The sequence below is a fragment of the Pecten maximus genome, chromosome 11, assembly GCF_902652985.1.
Source record: "Pecten maximus chromosome 11, xPecMax1.1, whole genome shotgun sequence".
Taxonomy (NCBI): domain Eukaryota; kingdom Metazoa; phylum Mollusca; class Bivalvia; order Pectinida; family Pectinidae; genus Pecten; species Pecten maximus.
In genome coordinates this window covers 34,142,878-34,169,860 of record NC_047025.1, presented here as the reverse complement: position 1 = coordinate 34,169,860, position 26,983 = coordinate 34,142,878, and the positions used below count along the sequence as shown (strand labels likewise).

Genomic DNA, 26,983 nt, shown 5'->3' with positions numbered 1-26,983 from the left:
AATCTTTGAACGTACTTTATTGTTTAGACACAACTGGATTGGGCACAAGTTTTTAACAACTTATAAAAGCCCTCCCCACAAAATATATATTACAAAGATTGTAATAGCGACACAGTATACTTTTAATGATAAACAGGAAGAAAGACAGTTATAAGAGTAAGATGAATGTTGCTACATTAGGATATATATAAGGTCCATAACCGATGTACCCAATATAATTATATTTCATAAGTACCCTAAATACTAAATTGTTAAATTGAATCAAATCATAATGAACATCCATATATAGCTATTAATGCATCTACCAAAAAGGATTTAAAATGAAAATGTTTGGATTGGTATTAAGTAGTAGCAATATATAAAATCAATAAACACGAACAAAAGATAAATAAAACAAATAAATGAAAGTAAATAATGCCTAATTTCTGAAGTTTCTGCAATGTATCCCCCAAACTTTTGTTTTTTTTATGGTTTATTTATTATGTAACTTTGTATGTATTATACCGTACGAATCGGTTTTAATAGCTCAATAGAGCTAATGTTGATGTGTTTTTAATATGTTACCGACTATAAATAAAACTTTGATTCGACTTGTACACAATTAAAGATTACTGAAAAAAAAGATCCGCGAACCATCGGGTAGATTGACGCCATGTGGCCTTCAAAGGTTTTGATATTATACAATACAATACAAATAAAAACTGATATGCTGTTATAAACCCAATCTCTGTTTCTATATATGGGTACACTCTTGTGCCGTTTACACAAACCGGAACCGGAAATGACAAGATACATTAATCATATTATAGAATTCAGTCAGCAAATTAGGAAATATGAGCGATCTATTGGGTAATTGAATAGTAAGCACTGGTTGTACATGTCGGTGTATTGATTTGTCGCATGTCAAATTTTAATTCCATTCAAAACGAAAGTATTTGTACCCTGTTTGTTTTATTCGTAAAAATAAACGGGAAAGGAGTAATGGTGATAGACTGACGCCGGGATGGAAAGGTTTTGTTTTCATGATTGTTGGTGTGACTTATAAGGGTGGTCCTCGTTTACAGTCGCATTAAACACTAATCGACCTCGGTAATCGGCCAACACAACAGAAAACATGAGCAGATCAATAGGGATACTACTGGATGATAAATGAGGGCAACTCAACAGAATTTGTCCTCGTGACGTTATTATCGGTATTGGTGACAACGTGACACTTATACTGCATATTACGGCGCGAGACGGCAGGTCCTTTCACGGTCTGGTCAATACTGCTTTGTGTACGGTAATGAGAAATTACGCGAGGCAGACCACTACAATAATGCTCCACCTTTGCATTCTCACATCACCGTTATTGGGCATATATTCGGCTTTGTCATCTAATCTAATGGTCACTTTTGGTCAATAACATTAACACAGGTAGAAATCCTGTAGTAAATACATGCAGTAATAGATAAGATAAGCGATCCTCTTTATGGCCTTGTCACCCGGCCATTGTAGCCACTGTAGTAGGCTCTGACGCCAATCGCCCTGGGCAGTCTGGCGCTGATCGGCCACGCAATTGAATTGCTTAGTAATTACAATACATGGTTTACAATCGTCCAGTCATACAACTGAATTAATTAATATTGTGTCAATATCTAATTTATATCGAAACAAAAACTGTTTATGCTCTAAAACCACAGCGCTGTATAACGGCGATCACGATAGAGCATAAACGAGTAACAAATGATAAATGGGCGGGCCTTGGGCGCTACTGTACCCGGCCTACCCGACCATAAAGGGGCGGAGCGAACCTGTCAGTGGGCGCGGCGCCGTTGACAGGGACCAATGCGCCTGTGGCTGGTGGTGGTCTGGAGTTAGGATCTGTGCCCCTCCCCGCCATGTTTTGACACCTTCCGTTCGGTGGAAGTGAAGACGTGTGAGATATTAGAATACAAACATAATCAGGTCGTTAGGCTTGTCACTGACTATACCTAGCTTCTCTTTATAAACACTACCTTGTCCTGTGACAATATACTACCATGGCGTTTGCTGCCCATTTCGGCTTCTCGCCTCCAACATCCGGGGCTTTACAGGCACAGCAGGTAAGTCAGCATCCTCATCCTATAGATCCTCATACTTACCTGGGTCGTATTATCGTCACTTCCTTTATGTTTTGTGTAGCCCTCTATATACCATGTGTTTTCATTCAGACAGCCGATATCCCTACATACTGTACCTTAACCGTGTATATAGTGTGTCGGATACATCATCTGAGTTAGGCGTGATATTTATTTGATAAGTATCATCATAAAGGAGTCGAAATTTGAATAAAAATATATTGACAAACCATAATAAACACGGATGTCGATAATTAATAAGAGGAAAATAACCAAAAGAGTATGTACATGCCCATCAAAATTTTTAAAAACCTGATACTATCGATAAACAAAATAATAGCTAAATAAGGAAGAAAGCTGTACATCTTAAGTTAAGTGAAACAACACTGGGTTATTTTTTTATACACATTTGACTAATTGTATTTACATACATACATACATAAATATATGAAGTTTAACTGTTTTATACTATGTATCTACACAACATCTATTTGGACTCCATAGAAATATCGTTTACTAATATAGCTTGGGGAAAATGTAAACATTATTTAAGTGAAGTGAAAAGAAAGTATTTATTAATTTAAGGAAATAGAGATATAACTTATCTAGTAGAAAAGTAGAAACATGGATATGTATACCGTATAATTCCATCCATTAACATCATTTCACATTATAACCAAATGATCATTTACGGAAAGTTAAAAAGGCAATGCGAACGAAATATTTCATTATTATTACCGAGTGAAGGCCTAAACATCCTCGCCGTAACGGATATAAGGCCCCTCTAACTCTGGTTTATACATGTATACAGACAATTATGCAACTAAGAAATATGGGAGATATAACTTAAAAATATTGTATGCAAATGCGTTGGCACGTATGAGAGTATGGATATATATTTACGTACCTTAGAGCTCATTACACAAACTATAAAAGTGATTATTTTATAGTTCAGATGACAGTTTCTGTAATATGGTGCCAAATTAAAAATCACAACTAAATTGAAATCAACATATAATGATAACAAATATTTCTTTTTCCTTTTCTGTGTTTTTTGCATAAAAATATTCAATATAACTCAAATAAAACAACAATAATTCGCGAAGTACTTAGATAGATATATGAAGTCTAAATACTACATGTTTTGTGTAGAATAAATAACATTTATCTTCAATAACAATACCCAGCAACAGTAAGCTGTGATTTGAAAACAAAGTGAGACTTGCAGTAAATTAATATCGTTATTAGCCTCAACAAGTGTAATACAATTAGGATAATTAAGTATTGATAACTATTGATTTTACCTACTGTGGTTTTCCCGCCTTAAGTGTTACACCATGACTACAATATCTGGATACAACATATCTCATGTCATCACTGTACAAACAGGCTAATCAGTTTTATGAGAGACAATTAAAACATACACATCAAAAGTCGAAAACCATTTATTAACATATACTGACTTCCGCTCTTGATTTCCACATTTCTGGCCCATCCGATAGCGTCACTGAAGAGTAACGGCTGTACGAGGCATTGTTACATTTAATACTCATTGTTCGACATTCATACTTGATTATTATATTCATATGTGCACCCTTTTTAAAATCCGTCAACCATACAAGTGTAATAAGGTTGAAAATAGTTTAAAAGCGAAGTAACTTTCGAACTTAATTTGATAGGTAGTATTGACGATACTAGTTATATACACCAATGTGGTACAGTACGAGGAACAACAGCAGGATTCAGTCTCCTTCCGTCAGATTGTCCATGACAATGTCACATAGAGAGACTCTTTCAGTAATTATCCGTCAGAATATGTTCACGGGATTATATTTAGATAATATTTATTTTCAATTTGCTTTTAGAAATCTCTGCTTTAAAAGTTCACTGTAGCGCAGCTAAGGATCATTTTTATTGATAATTACGAAATTACGTAAAACCACGTATCTATGTTAATGTATCGCAGAAAAAGTCCAAACATTTTTATTTTTGGATTGTGAGTAGTGAAAGTTAAGAAACTCTATAATGAAACAACACAGAGGGAATTTTGAGAATCATATTCATTCCTTTGTTGCCATTCCTCTTAAACATTAACAAATCTTTTCAGTTTTAAAATATTTTTTATTCATCCTTTGCATATATAGTATATGGTGGTACATTTGTAGAATATATATACATCAATTGTACAGTAAAGTTAGATAGTATTTAGTATAGAACACAAAATGATGTCAAATGGTACAGTATACATGTATTCCAAGAAATAGTAGAGTGTTAAAAGTTAAAATATGTACAGTACTGAAAAGTTAGGATTAAGTAGACAATTGTTGTATAAGCTGACGATACTGCAATAAAAATTAAAATATTTAATAATGGACAGAAAGAATGACTGATAATTATATTTTAACTCTTTAATGCCATACACCAAAGAATAGTGATTTAAAAAAATATATGAATAGTGAATAAACATAATCTTAATTTGTCGACATTGTAATAAGTAATGCGCGTTCAGTCTAACGATCTACTTAGTAGTTTAATTAGGGGTCATCGCCTTGATAACTTATTGGATCCTCATTCACCCTAGAACACATGGACCAATAACATATGATGTCTCCTTTAGACAGATTGACCTGGTCTTCCAGCAAGTCCATTGTACAGAGACTGGAGGTTGTATGTTCTATGTGATATGTATTTCAACATTCAGACATTTTCTGACATAATCGTTTCTACAAATACATTTACTAAACAACATAGCTGTAATATGTTGAATTCTATACCACTATCATTGGTAACAATGTTGCAATATGTTTCAATATGGCATGTTAATTGATGAGCAAATGCATTAATGTGTAGAGCAATAATGTCTGTTATAACACATTGTTATCTGTTCTAGAAGTAGCGTTAACATTACTTCTTAAAGATATCGTAGTCACTGTTATTTGTAGTATTAAATATAGTTAAAATGATGGAACTTAAATGATGGAACTTCAATTTAACCAAAGCATCAAATGACGCAATAACTCTGGCCTTCTCACGAGATGACTCTAGCCTTCTCACGAAATGACTCTAGCCCTCTCACGAGACTGTAGCCTTCTCACGAGATGACTCTAGCCTTCTTACGATATGACTCTAGCCTTCTCACGAGATAACTCTGGCCTACTCACGAAATGACTCTAGCCTTCTCACGAGATAACTCTAGCCCTCTCACGAGATGACTCTAGCCCTCTCACGAGATGACTCTAGCCCTCTCACGAGATGACTCTAGCCTTCTCACGAAATGACTCTAGCCCTCTCACGAGATAACTCTAGCCCTCTCACGAAATGACTCTAGCCTTCTAACGAAATGACTCTAGCCTTCTCACGAGATAACTCTAGCCCTCTCACGAGATGACTCTAGCCCTCTCACGAGATGACTCTAGCCTTCTCACGAGATGACTCTAGCCTTCTCACGAGATGACTCTAGCCTTCTCACGAGATGACTCTAGCCCTCTCACGAGATGACTCTAGCCTTCTCACGAAATGACTCTAGCCTTCTCACGAGATAACTCTAGCCCTCTCACGAAATGACTCTAGCCTTCTAACGAAATGACTCTAGCCTTCTCACGAAATGACTCTAGCCTTCTAACGAAATGACTCTAGCCCTCTCACGAGACTGTAGCCTTCTCACGAGATGACTCTAGCCTTCTTACGATATGACTCTAGCCTTCTCACGAGATAACTCTGGCCTACTCACGAAATGACTCTGGCCTTCTCACGAGATAACGCTAGCCTTCTCACAAAATGACTAGCCCTCTCACGAGATGACTCTAGCCTTCTCACGAGATAACTCTAGCCCTCTCACGAGATGACTCTAGCATTCTCACGAAATGACTCTAGCCCTCTCACGAGATGACTCTAGCCTTCTCACGAAATGACTCTAGCCCTCTCACGAGATAACTCTAGCCCTCTCACGAAATGACTTTAGCCCTCTCACGAAATGACTCTAGCCTTCTCACGAAATAACTCTAGCCTTCTCACGAAATGACTCTAGCCTTCTCACGAGATAACTCTGGCCCTCTCACGAGATGACTCTAGCATTCTCACGAAATGACTCTAGCCCTCTCACGAGATGACTCTAGCCCTCTCACGAGACTGTAGCCTTCTCACGAGATAACTCTAGCCTTCTTACGATATGACTCTAGCCTTCTCACGAGATAACTCTGGCCTACTCACGAAATGACTCTGGCCTTCTCACGAGATAACGCTAGCCTTCTCACAAAATGACTAGCCCTCTCACGAGATGACTCTAGCCTTCTCACGAGATAACTCTAGCCCTCTCACGAGATGACTCTAGCCCTCTCACGAGACTGTAGCCTTCTCACGAGATAACTCTAGCCTTCTTACGATATGACTCTAGCCTTCTCACGAGATAACTCTGGCCTACTCACGAAATGACTCTGGCCTTCTCACGAGATGACTCTAGCCTTCTCACGAGATAACTCTAGCCTTCTCACGAGATAACTCTAGCCTTCTCACGAAATGACTCTAGCCCTCTCACGAGATGACTCTAGCCTTCTCACGAGATAACTCTAGCCCTCTCACGAGATGACTCTAGCATTCTCACGAAATGACTCTAGCCCTCTCACGAGATGACTCTAGCCTTCTCACGAGATAACTCTAGCCCTCTCACGAAATGACTCTAGCCTTCTCACGAAATGACTCTAGCCTTCTCACGAAATAACTCTAGCCTTCTCACGAGATAACTCTAGCCTTCTCACGAAATGACTCTAGCCTTCTCACGAGATAACTCTGGCCCTCTCACGAGATGACTCTAGCATTCTCACGAAATGACTCTAGCCCTCTCACGAGATAACTCTAGCCCTCTCACGAGATGACTATAGCATTCTCACGAAATGACTCTAGCCTTCTCACGAGATAACTCTAGCCTTCTCACGAGATGACTCTAGCCCTCTCACGAAATGACTCTAGCCCTCTCACGAAATGACTCTAGCCTTCTTACGAGATGACTCTAGCCTTCTCACGAGATAACTCTAGCCCTCTCACGAGATGACTCTAGCCCTCTCACGAGATGACTCTAGCCTTCTCACGAGATAACTCTAGCCCTCTCACGAGATGACTTTAGCATTCTCACGAAATGACTCTAGCCCTCTCACGAGATGGATCTGTCAAGTGTATCGCTTAGCATGCACTTTTCATATAATTTCTTATGTAACACTTACCTAAATGTTCACATCAAGATATACTCCAGCTATTCTAGTATATCAATTGCAATCGTACTAATGAATCGGTATGACTAGTGATATCACATATATCTTGCTTTACAAATGCTGAACATATTTCATCTGTTGTAAATTAGAATTTATAATAGATTAGGAACATTTATCTTACACTAATATTATATAAATAATTCAGCTTGTGCAATAATTCATATAAAATGATTTAACTACACACGGTGTACATAGTTCAACTTTTATTAGTTTTATTATTAACCATGTCATTGCAGGTTTTCTGTAACTCAACGAAACAAATAATTAAGCTTCCAATTATAAACTTTATGACATAACATTGAGAATGACTATTATTTAAAAAAAAACAGAAATGGTAATCAAGTTACATTTTCCTCGAATAATGCAATCTTGGCCTTATCTAATTAACACAGAGTGAAATAAACGAGAAAAAATAACCCGTGATCAGTGGAATAACAAACCGATGAACTTTTATTTCAAAGACTTAAACATAAAATTCCAATCAAAGCAGAAATTTTTCCATCACTTATAATCTGGTGTTCGATTTTTCATCGATGAAGTCGGCGTGTAAAAATACTGCACTTTTGAAATATTTTTTTTTTCAAATCTAAAGTCACTGTTATTTACTGTAACGTAATGAGGAACGAGAGATGACAAGTTCCAGAAATTTGAAGGTTTCGGAGAGAAATCGGCCTAAACAGGTCTTTATCTGTAAAAACTACCTAATATGTGCTTATTTAATATTGACTGTAAAATCTACTTAATTTGTGTCTAATTTAATATTGACTCTAAAAACTACTTAATGTGTGCTTATTTAATATTGAATGTAAAACTTACTTAATGTGTGCTTATTTAATATTGAATGTAAAACCTACTTAATATGTGTCTTATTTAATATTGACTGTAAAAAATACTTAGTGTGTGTCTTATTTAATACCGACTGAAAAAACTACCTAATGTGTGTCTTATTTAACATTGAATGTAAAACCTACTTAATGTGTGTCTTATTTAACATTGAATGTAAAACCTATTTAATATGTGTCTTATTTAACATTGACTGTAAAAACTACTTAGTGTGTGTCTTATTTAATACCGACTGAAAAAACTACCTAATGTGTGTCTTATTTAATATTTACTGAAAAAAAACTACCTAATGTGTGTCTTATTTAATATTGAATGTAAAACCTACTTAATGTGTGTCTTATTTAACATTGACTGTAAAAACTACTTAGTGTGTGTCTTATTTAATATTTACTGAAAAAAACTACCTAATGTGTGTCTTATTTAATATTGAATGTAAAACCTACTTAATGTGTGTCTTATTTAACATTGACTGTAAAAACTACTTAATGTGTGTCTTATTTAATATTTACTGAAAAAAAACTACTTAATTATATCTTATATAATATTGACAGTAAAACCACTTAAAGTGTGTCTAATTTGATATTGACTGTAAAAAAAACTACTTAATAATATCTTATTTAATATTGATAGTAAAACCACTTAATATGTGTCTTATTTAATACCGACTGTAAAAAGTGCTTAGTGTGTGTCTTATTTAATATTGACTGTAAAAACTACTTAATGTGCGTCTTATTTAATATTGACTGTAAAAACTACCTTAATGTGCGTCTTATTTAATATTGACTGTAAAAACTACCTTAATGTGCGTCTTATTTAATATATACTGTAAAAACTACCCAATGTGTGTCTTATTTAATATATACTGTAAAACCTACTTAATATTTTTCGTTATTTAATATTGATTGCAATATCTACGTAGCGTTTGTCTTATCTAATGATAACACCACGATCAGATATACCAGCTAGATAGCATTGCCACACTACATCATTGATTTTTAATTTGGAATGTAAACAACCTGAACACTGATAATTAATCACCAAATGATACACATACCCATATAAAATAAGAAATGATCGACATGTGATAGCGTGGTGATATAAAGAGTTTGATATCATCACTGGTATCAAACTAGTATGACAGTATACCTGGTATGGTTATAGTGTTAAATCAATTAGAACCTATTCACCACGTTAACTCTACTGTTTCGTCAGATAAGCATTAATGCTGATTACCTTACGTTTTTGTTTGTTTGTTTAAATACACGATTGATAATTGTTTTAAAAGCAATTCCGTTTCCAATATTAAATAATAGAACTTGTTTAGAGCAGCCAATTCAAAATAGGACATTATTGCTGATTTTTTTAGTTATTTTCTAATCATGGAAAAATATACCGAAACTATCAATTCGTGTTTTATACCCTTAAAAAGATCGATATCTTTCATAATGAATTACATATGATATTCAGAGGTCATACTTCTATAATTATATACTCATCCCTCAGGTCTACTAGTTCTTAATACTATTGATATTTGACAATTTAATGTATAGACATTTGAAATCAACAAGCAAATGAATGTCGATCAAATTCGTTAAAATAAACAATAAAAAACCATGTACTGTCGTCAGAGGTAACAGTACAGGCTAAATGAGATGTATTGATGATGCATTATAACTCTAATCGAAATATCGTTGTCTTGTGGTTTTTAATGCATTAAATCAATTCATTCCTTTTTCATATCAATGGTCATACACAAATCCTGTAATTCGTAATATATGCGTAATTAGCATTTCGAGGGTGTAAGATGAAGAAACATATAAAGGAAGAAAGGCCTTGCGGGAAAATCCGGGATTTTTTTTTTATTATTATTATTTCATTTGTATATATATATACGTAATTGTATTAACCTGAGTGCTTGTTCCTCTGAGTATATAACTTTGTGTATAGAACATTTAGAAGGAGGGCACGCTTACAATTCCGGGACAGGTTGTATAACCTAGGTTTTAGGTAGCTTTATCGTATCATCGTTTACTCATTGTCCAGGAATGATGACGCAGTCAACATAAGATAAATATTTTTTCCATTTCATTTCTAAAGTGACAATACTTTTGCTAAAAGTTTTTCCTGTTATCAATTATGAATACAGCTGTACGGTAATAGGATAATATTAAAATGTACATTGATCAGTCAGGTGTTGGTCCTACATATATAATGTGGGATACCCATTATACATACCTCGTCGAAGAAACAGTCGATGGATTTTTTAAGTACACATATAAGGAAAACATCAGGAGCAGGAAGAATATAAGTTAAATACATTACATCAGTTAAAATGAGATCATTATATATCTCGTGACAAAATACCAATACAACAATGAGCGATTATGTACACGTCTAAAGCGAATAAAGACGTATATTCTATTGTTCCGTTTAATTTATCTTTATGTTAAATACCTCTGCCAGATTTCTTCGCATTTTGCTGTATTTTGTATATAGTTGTACGTGTGTAAAGCGCTGTCAGTGCCTGTGAAGTTAATGTTGATTGGTGATTTATAAAAAAAAAAACATCCGAGAAAATTTGCCTCAAGTTTGCAATACCTACCATAATGTTTTAACCAGAAATTGAGGTAGCCCTACCTCCTTTTTGAAAATACAATTAAAAATCTAAAAAGAATGTTTTAGTTGTTAGTGATAAAAAGTCAAGAAAGTATCATAAATATATATTAAGAAATAAATTATGATACTAGTAGTTAAGACTATAGCCAACATGCCTTTTGCAGGGATGTGAAGCCTGATAGAATTTTCCTATAGTGGAAATAACGTAAGAAATTCACCGTTTGTTGAACAAGATATGTTGTATGGTATTGGTAGATTCTGAAATAGCACCTTCAACTTCTAAATATTAACAATATATACCTCTTATAACCCTTTTATATATTTCATGAACTTACATCACGCAGTAAATATAGCAAGTGCGCTGATATTTTGTAATGTTATCTCAATAAATCTTTAATTCGTCTGTATATATATATGCGGTATCGTGTACGGTTATGATTACAACATACAATATATATCATTTGCATATCTACGATAGTCTGGGTATATAATAATGCTATGTACATTGTATCTATATCACCCGGTCACGCTGTACTTAGACACCGTATCGGTAGAAATGAAATTAAGTATTTTTATAAAGATTTGTTAAGTGGTGTTTACTAATGGTGATGATGTACGACGACACAGTATAACAGGACCGAGGTGATAGACAAATCATCACCGATAAAAGCTGACACTTACATGTACGGAGTGTTCCCTGATGTTCATCTGAACGGGCATGATCCTAATGTAGACTCGAATAGACAGATGCAAATCACACCATTGTCGCCTCTCATGTTTACATCCTTGCAAAATCATTTAAATAAGATGCTTCTTGGCAATTTAAATGGGGTTTAATGGATATATTTGATAATGTAAACCTTCTGTGGAAGATATTTATGCGAGATATTATAAATAATTTGTGCAACTCATCATTGTCAATAAATTGTATTAGTCAGCCAAGCGATCTTGGTAAAAACCCAGGTAGATCGTAGTAAAACGCTGAGAAGATCTCTACGTAATGAGGAAATTAGCCAAACTGATAGATACGCCATCTTTTTATATCGGTATTTTATGACTTAAGGTCTGCCGTATAATAGCTGTATCTGATCGGTATATATTGCTCTGGGTATAGCGTTGACAACATGTTTTATTTATTGAGTACAAATGTTGCTACATTAAATATATTCTTGTCATTATCTTGAGCGGCAAATTGTCAGAGTGTTCTAAGCGGAGACGACAAATGGGAGAGAACGGCACTTCGAAAATAATTTCATTTTTGTAGTCCATTTTAAACTTTAAACTCCAATAAAAATGTTTTCGCACTTGAGATTTTAGGAGATAGTCATGTTATCTGTGAGTAGCATTTTAAATCTCGTACAGAGATCAATTGGGAAGATCGGTCCCACGCAGAAGTCACCATACATCATCAATCAACACTAAAATAAAATAAACACAATGTTGCGATTTGTAGTTTGCTAGTTAATGTTAGATATTTGTGTTAACTGACACTGACAAAGACAATTCTGTTTGCTAGTTAATGTTAGATATTTGTGTTAACTGACACTGACAAACAAAATTCTGTTTGCTAGTTAATGTTAGATATTTGTGTTAATTGGCACTGACAAAGACAATTCAGTTTGCTAGTTAATGTTAGATATTTGTGTTAACTGACACCGACAAACACAATTTTGTTTGCTAGTTAATGTTAGATATTTGTGTTAACTGGCACTGACAACGACAATTCAGTTTCTTGTTAATATGAAATGTACATGATTTATGTAACAGGTAAGAGTATCTTATACAGACATTGTAACTATACCAAAATATTATCAATAGTTACTATACTATACATTCTTAAATATTGACATAAACTTACCTTTGTCTGATATTAAAATATTTAAATATTCTTTTACTAATGTTGATATTTCCTTTACTGTTATAATCTAATGTTATTCATGGAATAGTAACTATTTTTATACTAAGTTTTGATACTAAACAAAGTTTATATTTATTTATCAAGGGATATCCATGAGCAATTATATACATATATGATTTGACAAATGAGAGAGAAAATAACATGTTTGTCAGGTTTGATAATGTTTCTAGTGGAAATGATTACAAAACATCCTACTTGAGTTTTTAATAAAATGGCTTAAGAAATTGATTTTAGTATGTTTGTGTTTAATTTACATCATTACTAAGAGGATGTCTTGTAACAGATGCAACATGAAAATACATTAAGAAACATTTTACATGGAAATATTATATCGTGGAATTCTGTAATGATTATGATGTGAGGTATACGAAAGATTAAACGAAAATACACAATATATTAACATATTTCTAAACGAATTGAGAATTAGACACGGTAGTACTAAACTTTCGTTTTTCTAGGACTTGATATTGGTGTTAAGTGCGTTAATTTTTTAAAGATATAATGCGAGTGAGTAAGTTAAAATTTGGCCAAAAGAAATGTCAAAATCTAGATTAGGCTCCACTCCTCCAACATTTAATACATTTCAAAAACAAATGCACGTTGAATTTCAAAAGAGCTTGTGTTGTATATGAATTGGATGTTAATGTCTTAAACACATACGTAAACAAACATCGTCTTAAACACATACGTAAACAAAAATCATTATATAAGGTAAGAAGGAAAACCATGGTTTATGATATCAGTATATGAAATGAGCCAAATAACGTGTCTCCAACAACTCAAGTTCACACTGTTGTCGTCCTTTCTGATAGTGCGTCTCCTCAATACCCGCTGCTGTCTATTATTTTGGATTGATGTCTTTTCTGTTCCACAGTTGTCTCATTTTGATGTATTGTGTATTCTCAGTTCCCATATTGTTACAGTTGTCACTCCTTTTAATAATGGTTTTCATAAGTGGTTATTACTATCTTTCCATTGGGTATAATTTCCCCACACTACCCTCTGTAGTCTTTCCCTATGGCTTGGTGTCTCATAACCCACTGTTGTCTTTCCCTATGGCTTGGTGTCTCATAACCCTCTGTGGTCTTTCCCTATGGCTCGGCGTCTCATTTCCCACTGTTGTCTTTCGCTATGACCCGGTATCTCACACAGTACCCGTTGTTGTCTTTCCCTGTGGCTCGGTATTTCACTCAGTACCCGTTGTTGTCATCCTCTATTGCTCGGTATCTCACACAGTAACTGTTGTCGTTTTCCCCGTGGCTTGTTGTCTCCACAGTAACCGTTGTTGACTCCCCACCTCCCCATGGCTTGTCTCCACAGTAACCGTTGTTGACTCCCCACCTCCCCATGGCTTGTCTCCACAGTAACCGTTGTTGACTCCCCACCTCCCCATGGCTTGTCTCCACAGTAACCGTTGTTGACTCCCCACCTCCCCATGGCTTGTCTCCACATTAACCGTTGTTGACTCCCCACCTCCCCATGGCTTGTCTCCACAGTAATCGTTATTCTCTTTCTCCGTTGATTGTTGTCTCCGCAGTAACCGTGTTGTCTTTTTTCATAGTATCTCTTCATATTAACCATTATTTTCCCCTGTGTCTTGTTGTCTCCACAGTAACCGTTGTTTTCTTTCCTCGTGCCTTGTTGTCTCCAAAGTAACCGTTGTTTTCTTTCCTCGTTCCTTGTTGTCTCCAAAGTAACCGTTGTTTTCTTTCCTCGTTCCTTGTTGTCTCCAAAGTAACCGTTGTTTTCTTTCCTCGTTCCTTGTTGTCTCCAAAGTAACCGTTGTTTTCTTTCCTCGTGCCTTGTTGTCTCCAAAGTAACCGTTGTTTTCTTTCCTCGTTCCTTGTTGTCTCCAAAGTAACCGTTGTTTTCTTTCCTCGTGCCTTGTTGTCTCCACAGTAACCGCTGTTTCCTTTCCTCGTGCCTTGTTGTTTCCACGGTAACTGTGTTGTTTTTTCCCATGGCTTATCTCCACATTGACCGTTCTTGCCATTTTATTTTAATCTTAGTTGTAGGATATGTTTCGTGTTTTACTTAGAACGTTATCTTGAAGATTCACCTTGGTGAACGAGATTCACTTTGATTAACGAGATTCATTTATAAAAGCTTGGTAAACAACACACTCGCAATGAGGTGTTTAGTTTTAGGTGGCATGTGAAGTGTTTCACATCTGTTGCACTGTTTTAACAAACAATTACTGTATCAATCAATCCTGCCAAGGTAGTTCTTTATGTTTGTCTTTACATAAACGTGTAATACTAACGCATTTATGAGTTTTTACATACTGGGATCACATATCGTCAGCTGGCCTTTATAAAAGACACCTGGCCAATGTAAATTATGGTAATTTTACATACTGTTTTGTTCACATTGCTATAAGTAGTATTGGTGATCAATATTATACAAATGTTTCTATCAAGAGATCGTGTTACGTAGAAAGAATGTTGCTCACGATTTACTGATGGCATCAATAATCACAAAGTGTAATATTAGTTTACATTATTTCAGTTGATGTTATCAACAAAGACAACCGGCAGGCAGTCCTCCCCAGGGGTGGCTGACGGTGGGCGTGGCCTACTTCCTGCAGATGGACGTGCTGTGTTACCAGGGGAAGGGATGCCCGTCGGTGCAGCGATACCGTATCTTTCACGGATGGCTGGTTTGCCCGAGAATGTGTACGCCCAGGCAGCTATGAGCCCTCCGGGTACCGGGATCGAGCCCTCAGCCTTCTACGCCCTGGTAAGTCTCTTTAACTTTGTACGCGGTAAAGTATAATTGACATGTTGATAAAGTTTGCTTACTGTCTTAATTTTAGATGATACATGTATTTACTATTTAGCATAAATATATTGGTATTTAAACAGTAGCATTCCTGTTCATAAAGATATTCTTTATAGAAATGAAAGTGAAAAATAGCGTGCTCGCAGTAAACATTTCATCGCACTTGGTAAAGTAACATCATACAAAACAGATAAAAAAACTCATAGGTTACACCAAAACCAATATTTTTAATAACACTAATTTGTTTTTAATTGATCGAAATGATATGCTGTAGTGTATAATCATTAAAGTATCTGTTAAACTGTTACTAACGAAAGCTATACATATTAATTATTTATCTAACTATTTATTCAACATTTTTTTCGAAACTTTTTTTTATAGCTTTTTTATTTAACCAGTGCTTATTATTTATTTAGCTACATATTAACCATTTATTTAACTATTTACTTAAATAATGCCTATTAATATTTATTATTTATTTATTTAACTATTTTTGGGACTTGTTTCTGATTCTTTATTGATATGTAGTATAGAATGTTAAATGGACATTTTAAAATAAAATACAGTTTAAACTTTTTATTTAACTATTTGTTGAACCAAAACTTCTCTTATATTCAACTTAATCTAAGATACTGAATACCATGATAAGTTCGTTATGTATTCACTTTCCACGAATGTGTTATTGTTATATTATTTTACATGAACTTACCAAGAAAGGTTGTATCTACGAAATAATTTGAAAGGTTTATACTACGGAAGAAAGTACACGTGAACATTTCATGTTAAAAGGTACATACATTGTACGTGTGATTAAATATTTATATACATACAAAGTAGTTTAATGCTTGAAATCGGATACACATTGAAATAACGATATCACTCTTTATAACTATGTGGATGAAGAATTTTGAAAATTTATTTGACTTTGAAACAAACATCATACTTTACATGGAAGTCGTAAACATATTATTAGTGTATACAAATAAGTTTATGTCATAATGTATAATAAGATTCTATCAATATTTTGTTTAAAAAGAAAACAGAATAATCAATCTCGTTTGGATCGTCTAATGTATCACCAAACAAGTTCTTTAAATTTCATTATCATTATTTGCTGAATTTAATGGTATCAATATGTTGCAAAGTTACTGACGGGAAAAGCTGAACGCCACTTAGGCAAACACAACATTTGGTGATTTGTTCAGTTAATTTCTGCAACGTCTAATTTGCAATTCTTTTAATTGAGTTTTTTTCATAAATATCCTGGCTATAATCATATCAATAAATTTCAACATGAACTCTAACTAAAAGGATTACATGTGATCTACAATGTATACACTGTGTTGAATGAACGCTTAAGTCTATCGAATTAGATAAACTGACCTGTTTCCCAAGTGATACAAAACACAAACTAACAGAGTCTAAAACTTTTTAAATGTCAACAGGCAATCCTTAAATCAACAGGCTGACAGTTAGTTCTACCTTCACACAACCTTTCTTAATATGCATCTGAGTAAAGTAACATTATTGTTAAAAAAAAGCCGATATCGTTACATCATATTTGTTAATCGATAACTAGAAATATTTGAGAAATTAAAATAATGCTCAAAAGTTCTATCCAGTTTGTCGTTATCTATCATGTTTACGTACCATAATATTTGCAACAAATTGAATTCGTAATATTGGGTTTGTTTTTAGCTATAAAACAGTTTTGCGAACACATTATATTTACATATGTTTACCAATGCAGCAAGACAACGTCAAAAAGGTGTCCCACCAATCAGAATTGTCGTAAAAGGTGTCTCACCAATCAGAATTGTCGTAAAAGGTGTCTCACCAATCAGAATTGTCGTAAAAAGTGTCTCACCAATCAGAATTGTCGTGAAAGGTGTCTCACCAATCAGAATTGTCGTGAAAGGTGTCTCACCAATCAGAATTGTCGTAAAAGGTGTCTCACCAATCAGAATTGTCGTAAAAAGTGTCTCACCAATCAGAATTGTCGTAAAAGGTGTCTCACCAATCAGAATTGTCGTGAAAGGTGTCTCACCAATCAGAATTGTCGTAAAAGGTGTCTCACCAATCAGAATTGTCGTAAAGGTGTCTCACCAATCAGAATTGTCGTAAAAGGTGTCTCACCAATCAAAATTGTCGTAAAGGTGTCTCACCAATCAGAATTGTAGTAAAAGGTGTTTCATCAATCAGCATTGTCGAAAATTTAAACCAAATACAGTATTATCATTTCCTTAAAACTATACCATAGAAATATTATCATTTTATAAACTTTGTCCAATATAACTTCTATTTAATGCAAAATTGACATACTCTTTTGAAGCAAAACATTGTCATCGACCTTTTCATAAATACTTACAATTATGTAAAAGAATATAATGAAAAATACACCAGCAACAATATAGGAAACACTCGTATCAATCACTTTGATTCCGAAAATATTTCTGATGTAGAAGTATGTTTGATTAGCATCAATTAGATCTCGTATGTTTTGCCATTCGAATAATAATTACTGAAACAACTGTCTATTTTATTAGATCCTTTACAAATTAAACTATCTTATCGAGGTATTCGGAAACCTTATTCTAAATAGTTTACAATAATACCGTAAGTTACGTAGAATGCATACGAATCCTTGCGTCGAGAGTCTTACACATAGACACTAGTAGTTATCAGTGGTATTTCATTTGTAGTGATAATAACAAATGTATCGACTTTTAAAATCCCTTTCCCTGGTTCCTTTCACATTTGATGATATTTTTCCAGAATGGGGCTGCCCAGGGGTTATCCGTTGACCGGTCACATGAACTGTGGAAGAACCTGCACCACCAGTCCCCCGTGCTGTACCCCTTTGATCCAATGTTGGCAACACACCCTTATGGTGCCTTGTGAGTATGCAAATCAGTAAATTTATATTGTAACACGTCAATATACATGATACGTAATATAAGAGAAGGTACAAAAATGTAATACAATTACAAATCGATATCTATATAATATCGCACTTCATCTGTGTAACAGTTATGGTGGCTTTGACCTAAACAACGCGGCTCGTAGGAAGAATGCTACCCGGGAAACAACAAGTGCTCTGAAAGCGTGGTTATACGAACACAGGAAGAACCCATACCCCACCAAGGGCGAGAAAATCATGCTCGCCATCATCACCAAGATGACCCTCACGCAGGTCAGCACGTGGTTCGCCAACGCCAGAAGGAGGCTCAAAAAGGAAAGCAAAGTTGGTTGGAGTAAAGATAAAGATATCGACGATAACGATGACAGCGATGTGGACGTGGATGGCAGAGGAACAGCCGATGATTCTGACGATGAAGGTATTACTCGTTATGTATATAAAATTAATAATACAAGTTAGGGGTCATATATGTCTTATAGACTCATCGCAAGATATCCACATCCCACTGCCATCGAAAGCAAACTTTTCCTTTCGAACATAATTCTGGGATCGGTGATGTACCCGATTTGTCATCTCTAGACGTAGAGGTTGGGTTGTATGGAGGAGATCGTGCGAGGTTGTCATTGCTACTCATACAGGCCAGGGATTTATGTTTCGTGGTATAATCTGAAAGCCTACTTGCTTAATTAAAACTATAATCTGGACCTGATCGCCTGTACCTGGGTAGCAGATGCCTGCAATGAATAGTAAGCCGATGATGTAAACTCGCCTCGACGACATTCGACACTAATGCATGTATTTTGGACATAAGAAATTTGTAATAGGAGCGCTTAGTTCGATTTATCAAACGGGTGTCTTTTTAACAATGAAAGGCCGCGAGTAACTCGCACCTATTTAGGAAAGCGGACACCTTTAGTCAATAAGAAGATAAACGCTTGTACACACCTCAACGGCAGGGCTAGCGCGGGGCCCAGTGACAGGCGATCTTATCGGGCACATTTCCTCTTTGTACGTCACAGTGTAGCACTGCTACCATACTACCTTGAAACGTTTCATAAATTTTACGAGCTAGTATTATTCTTTCAAGATATAATATTACAACAAATTATGCGATAAGTATCTTGTCAGAGGAGATGTCCGCATAAATTGAATATCTGTCATACTGAGGTGTCATCTAGCACATTTAAAGCATTGCATATAAAGCCCTAACTATTAATTCCTTTCATTAAACAGGCGTGGGGCATATGGTTCCATTCTGTAAGTCCTTCGTATAAACATCTTTTGTACAAGAAATACACACATTTAATGTCTCTAAAATATGATATCTTTCTTTGACGTTTAGAAAGTACGTTTACCACCTACAGGTAGAGAAGTTACATTTGAGATATGTGTGACGGTGTATCACCTTACAGCGGTAGGGATCTCTGCTAGGCGCTCAGACTTACCGTCCCCTACACATTGGTGAAGTGACACTTAATCCCTGGCATAAGGCTTACCTACCGTATTCATGTCAAATAGATTTGCTATTGAAACACATTTCCTAGCATATTAATGTAAAAACAACTTCAGCTAACAAATATATGTAAAACTTACGTTGAATTAAATACTTTACTTACTAAATCTATATAAAATAGAATTCTATTACTCTCCCATATTCTTGTAAGAATATTAAAACCCTTTTAATATGACTACTATAAAAAATGATAAAAAATTTACACACTTGAGATTTGACTTTATCTTCTGCAGAATTACACTAATAGGGAAAAACTCCCAACACAGAAAACTGTTGTTAGTTAAACCCCAACACAGAAACATGTTGTTAGTTAAACTCCCAACAAAGAAACCTGTTGTTAGTTAAACTCCCAACATAGAAACATGTTGTTAGTTAAACTCTCAACACAGAAACATGTTGTTAGTTAAACTCCCAACAAAGAAACATGTTGTTAGTTAAACTCCAAACACAGAAACATGTTGTTAGTTAAACTCCCAACACAGTAACATGTTGTTAGTTAAACTCCCAACATAGAAACATGTTGTTAGTTAAACTTCTAACACAGAAACATGTTGTTTGTTAAACTTCTAACACAGAAACATGTTGTTAGTTAAACCCCCAACAAAGAAACATGTTGTTAGTTAAACCCCAACACAGAAACATGTTGTTAGTTAAACCCCCAACAAAGAAACATGTTGTTAGTTAAACCCCAACACAGTAACATGTTGTTAGTTAAACTCCCAACATAGAAACATGTTGTTAGTTAAACTTCTAACACAGAAACATGTTGTTTGTTAAACTTCTAACACAGAAACATGTTGTTAGTTAAACCCCCAACACAGAAACATGTTGTTAGTTAAACTTCTAACACAGAAACATGCTGTTAGTTTAACTCCCAACACAGAAACATGTTGTTAGTTAAACTCCCAACACAGAAACATGTTGTTAGTTAAACTCCCAACACAGAAACATGTTGTTAGTTAAACTCCCAACAAAGAAACATGTTGTTAGTTAAACTCCCAACTCAGAAACATGTTGTTAGTTAAACCCCAACATAGAAACATGTTGTTAGTTAAACTCCCAACACACAAACGTGTTGTTAGTTAAACTCCCAACACAGAAACATGTTGTTAGTTAAACTCCCAACACAGAAACATGTTGTTAGTTAAACCCCAACACAGAAACATGTTGTTAGTTAAACCCCAACACAGAAACATGTTGTTAGTTAAACTTCTAACACAGAAACATGTTGTTAGTTAAACTCCCAACACGGAAACATGTTGTTAGTTAAACTCCCAACACACAAACATGTTGTTAGTTAAACTCCCAACACGGAAACATGTTGTTAGTTAAACTCCCAACACAGAAACATGTTGTTAGTTAAACTCCCAACACAGAAACAAGTTGTAAGTTAAACTCCCAACACAGAAACATGTTAGTTAAACTTCTAACACAGAAACGTGTTGTTAGTTAAACTCCCAACACAGAAACATGTTAGTTAAACTCCCAACACAGAAACAAGTTGTTAGTTAAACTCCCAACACAGAAACATGTTGTTAGTTAAACTTCTAACACAGAAACGTGTTGTTAGTTAAACTCCCAACACAGAAACATGTTGTTAGTTAAACTGCCAACACAGAAACATGTTGTTAGTTAAACTCCCAACACAGAAACATGTTAGTTAAACTTCTAACACAGAAACATGTTGTTAGTTAAACTGCCAACACAGAAACATGTTGTTAGTTAAACTGCCAACACAGAAACATATTGTTAGTTAAACTGCCAACATAGAAACATGTTGTTAGTTAAACTCCCAACAAAGAAACATGTTGTTAGTTAAACTCTCAACACAGAAACATGTTGTTTGTTAAACTTCTAACACAGAAACATGTTGTTAGTTAAACTTCTAACACACAAACATGTTGTTAGTTAAACTTCTAACACACAAACATGTTGTTAGTTAAACTTCTAACACAGAAACATGTTGTTAGTTAAACTGCCAACACAGAAACATGTTGTTAGTTAAACTCCCAACACAGAAACATGTTAGTTAAACTTCTTACACAGAAACATGTTGTTAGTTAAACTGCCAACACAGAAACATGTTGTTAGTTAAACTGCCAACACAGAAACATGTTGTTAGTTAAACTGCCAACATAGAAACATGTTGTTAGTTAAACTCCCAACAAAGAAACATGTTGTTAGTTAAACTCTCAACACAGAAACATGTTGTTAGTTAAACTTCTAACACAGAAACATGTTGTTAGTTAAACTCCCAACACAGAAACATGTTGTTAGTTAAACTCCCAACACAGAAACATGTTGTTAGTTAAACTCCCAACACAGAAACATGTTGTTAGTTAAACTGCCAACACAGAAACATGTTGTTAGTTAAACTTCTAACACAGAAACATGTTTTAGTTAAACTCCCAACACAGAAACATGTTGTTAGTTAAACTTCAAACACAGAAACATGTTAGTTAAACTCCCAACACACAAACGTGTTGTTAGTTAAACTACAAATGTAGTCCTTGTCCGCAGCTTCCTTCGCACAACGTTTTAGGTCTTTGAATACGTATTCCTGTTGTTTTTCCCCCTGTAATGACATTGGGTTGGTGTAAAGCGTTAAATGCCTAAGTAAATGGGATTATATAGTTATTATTTTCTAATTCTGCTATCCATTTACACTCAATGTGGTTGAAAGGCTGAGAAAAATATCTTTTGATTAAAAGTTGAAAGAAAATGGTTGCTGATCTCCAATATTCTAAAAGTATTTTTGATAGATTAAACAATTTTTTTCACATATTTTTTTTATTCTGTAGTCGGTCCACTGAATGTTACCGAAAATTACTATCGTACACAACCTCCATGATTTGACATTGAATTGTTGTTCCGTTCTAGCGACCACCTGTGGTCTGTTATAGCGTGTCACCTTTGACGTTCTTGTTTTCGACCATGTGTGTGGCGATGGAAGTCCTAATTGATATAATCGTGTATGGATACTGTTGTGGCGGCCTTTATTCCCTGTTTATTCCTGTTTACAAGATGTTTTCGTGTTTGTAATCCTACGTTCTTAATCAAATTGCGGGATGTTTTGGGGGTTATAGATAATTTCTTAATCGTTAAAATGATTGATTTCTATCAGGCAAATCAACAACAACCGAAAAAAGCCGCATTATACTCATTGAGAATAGAATGACAAACATTGAATAAAACTGTATGCATTATCTACTGAGTTTATGACCAACTGACGTACACTGACAGAATATATTATTCCTGTATTACCCGAGATCTTATACTGTATTTTTATTCTCATTCCCATCAATGTTATTCCTACCTCCTACCACGAGCTTAAGTATGGACTATTCACCTAGAACACTCGTAGCCGTATTACCGGTCCGTCTAGTTAGTGACACCCCAATATCATTTAAAATGTCAAGAAGTAAAAAATCTATGTAAGCCGAACCCCTGACAGGAGTACAGATGTAAAACTAATAAACATTTAATGACACAAAGACTAGCGGATCAAGAAACCATCTCCCTAATTTTGTAGAAGATTTTTGGCCAGTACACAATGCATATTGGAGAATTATGGCAATATTCATGATCGCCATCTTGAATTCATTTCCATTTTTAATAGTTGTAATCCTAACCGTCCATTGTCAGAGAATCCGTAGATAAGATCTCAAGATGAAATGGGGACAGACAAACTAGCTAGCGCGGTGATAGCCTTCAGTATTCACGGGGACCCATCACACAAGGCGGCTGATATTTCATGTGTTAAAATCAAGATATCATTTGATAGCACGGGATATCCCCTCGTGTCATGGCCCTACCAACAATACCGAACATGAGATTTTCCGCAGGCGAATGAGTTTGTATTTAATACAGAATACTTAATAGGATCAGCACGGCATTATCGCACTTAAAGCATCACAAAATGGTCGGTAGGATAAAATTGCATAACATATGTTTTGTGCATTAAATTACATTGAAATACCACTGGTAAAAAACATTAATTCTATCAAGATCAAAATTGACGCATATATCATTTTATCTTCGCATTTTATTGAATATTAATCATACTTCCATGCTACTTGGACTCCCGTCCGTATTTACTCCCCGTTAGCGGTGTTAGTGTTCAGACGGATCATGTTAGTCTAGGAGTAAATGACATTCGAACCTGAGCCTCAGTTTGGTGTCCGTGTCCGGTTATCTAAGGGCACCATCAACCCTAGTGTGTAGAGTTACAAACAGCAGGGGATATGGCCGTGTCATGTCACCCGGCCGAATCGCCAAACCGTGACAATCACCACGCGGTCAGCGATAGTAATTCATTCAGAGAAAAACTCAGGAGTTACTTAAAATTCATATCGTTTTTTTTTTGTAACCATATATCTGTGATATGTTTTAATAAAAAACAATCGTCCTGGTTTGATATAGGAAAGCTCTGTCCTCATTATGGTCATTGGATACTTGAAGATTTTATTGAAACAGACTTCTTTTAACACTTAACAGGTGTTTATGTATGTCATACATACTACCTAACAACAAAATACTCGTTTGGAAAAACACATAATGCTGATAATTAATATCAACTGAATCTACAATAATGAATTCCATATACATGAATCATCTTCTATTCTATTTATATGATCTGGGCAATATTAATACTTAACCAAACCCTCTTTAAAAACAAAATATTACAAAACAATGGAATGTGTAGACATTGAAGCACTAAAAACACTGAATTACTTAAGGATATTTATTTATCTTCACTTCTATGTTGCTGTTGAGTGTTTACATTATTTATACTTATTTTACAGGTAAAGAGGAACTGATAACAGGTGTTTCTCGACATTTCCGGGAAGATGAGGATGGTGATGTCCATGTGACGACCTCTGACCTTTCAGACATCTCGGACACAGACGACGACAGATGCACTCAGCCAAACCCAGATACTACACCAATGGGCCAATCAAATCAATTGTTACTGAACTTTAATAGAGCAGCAGCTGAAACGTCACCACTTTTTGTACCTCATCGATATTTAACTACACACTCTGCAGTTTCTAGGAATACCACATCAAATTCAACGTCATCAAGCATTAGTAATCAAATAAATCCAAAGCCAAAGATTTGGTCGATTGCTGAATTTGTAAATACATCAAGTAAAGTAACAGACAAAAGTGAAACTAGGACTGTTCAGAGCTGCGAAACTTTATCACAACAAAGAGTGATTCCAGCATTAAACGACGACAGAAAACTGCCCACCGGAAGTGACGTATCACAGGGAGAGCGAAAATCCAAACATACACACACAGGAGGAGAGAGTGTACAGGGGAAGGCACTCAACTTATCTATGGGCGAGAAAGAAAAGACACAAGAAGACCAATCCACATCACAACATACAGGTACAAAGATAAATCATTTTACAATACACAACGGTTAAATAAATCAAAACATTTCGTCTTTAAATTCTATGAGGATTTCTGTTTCTATGCTATTTTACCCGGAGATTATACAACAAAGTCAGGGCCGTACCTACATGTATATATGTCCCTGCCATAATATACACACATCTAACTGTAAAATCATATATTACAGAGGTACTGCTAATTAAACGAAACAAATAAAGAAAATCGATAACACTTAATAAAATAATTCTTTTGTTTTTAGATTCAGAATCCAGTAACAGATAGCCAGGAAGGAAGAGGTACATTGAATGGGTGATGCATTGCTTAATAGATTACGACTACTCTGGCAATATCCAGGTCATGTGGTTTGAACTCATACGACAAGGGCGTCGTTCGTCTGGTCTCTTTGCATGTATTCCATTGGTCAATGGTGTGCTGCTTGACATTATGCCGCATTAATCGAAATTGGATGGGTGAAATATTGAACGTGTGTTATGTTCAATATTTTGCCGTGAAGTTTTTACATGTGTGCTATCAGCTACATCGTTATTTTTGCTAATTAATGCGTGATGGGCACGTGCTATTTAAACGTTGGTTAAGTAATAGTGAACATGTGATATGTTACCCGTACATACAAATGTCAGTGTGTATGTATTACACGTGAAGTTTGGTATACATAATTAACAGAGGTATGGCATTAAGCACGCGTTTTAACGGTATTTGTAACGTAAAACACGTGTATTAGGGAACAGGTATTACGTTAAATATTTGTGACGTAAAACACGTGTATTAGGGAACAGGTATTATGTTAAATATGTGTAATGTGAAACACGTGTATAAGGGAACAGGTATTGCGTTAAATATGTGTAATGTGAAACACGTGTATTAGGGAACAGGTATTGCGTTAAATATTTGTAACGCTGAACACATAACACAAGAGAAGTGCTAACTAAAACAGACTCAGTGTGGTGGTTAATCTATGCACTTATTATATACTCTATTTATTGAATAAATCTGTTTATATCATTATCGTCATCGTTCTTGTTGTTACAATGAAAGTAGAATTCTACGTTCGAACACTGTGGAAGAGCTGTTTTAGTTCACTCACATGAATTGCATTGGTATCTTTTACATCTTAGCCAGCACATGGGACGTCCTTCAATTGATCATAGGCTTAGCCAGCACATGGAACGTCCTTCAATTTGTCATAGGAGTAGCTAGGACCTGGAACGTCTTTCAATTTATCATGGGCCTAGCACGTGGAACGTCTTTCGATTTATCATAGCCCTAGCCAGCACAAGGAACGTCCTTCATTTGATCATAGCCCTAGCCAGCACGACGAAAGCCCTTCAATTTATCATAGCCCTTGCCAGCACATGGAACATTCCTCAATTTATCATATGTTTAGCCAACACGTGGGACCTCCTTCAATTTTAATAGGCCTATAACTAGCACATGGAACATCCCTCAATTTATCATAGCCCTAGCCAGCACGTGGAATATCCCTCAATTTATCATAGGAGTATCTAGGACTTGGAACGTCGTTCAATTTATTATAGGCCTAGCCAGCACACGCACGTCCTTCAATTTCATACGAATTCATCGTATTTTTTTGTTATTATATTTACTTCGA

General features: G+C 35.2%; 1 protein-coding gene across 1 annotated transcript; it reads left to right on the top strand.

The window, feature by feature from the left end:
* Positions 1–1,930: 1,930 nt before the first annotated feature.
* LOC117337800 (iroquois-class homeodomain protein irx-5-like) lies at positions 1,931–26,380 on the top strand. The gene is made up of 6 exons (XM_033898919.1): positions 1,931–2,084; positions 15,249–15,479; positions 18,297–18,418; positions 18,552–18,859; positions 24,760–25,347; positions 25,613–26,380. Exons 1-6 carry the CDS (start codon positions 2,022–2,024, stop codon positions 25,633–25,635), a joined length of 1,335 nt encoding a protein of 444 aa, XP_033754810.1. The 5' UTR covers positions 1,931–2,021; the 3' UTR covers positions 25,636–26,380.
* The last annotated feature ends 603 nt before the right edge of the window (positions 26,381–26,983 follow it).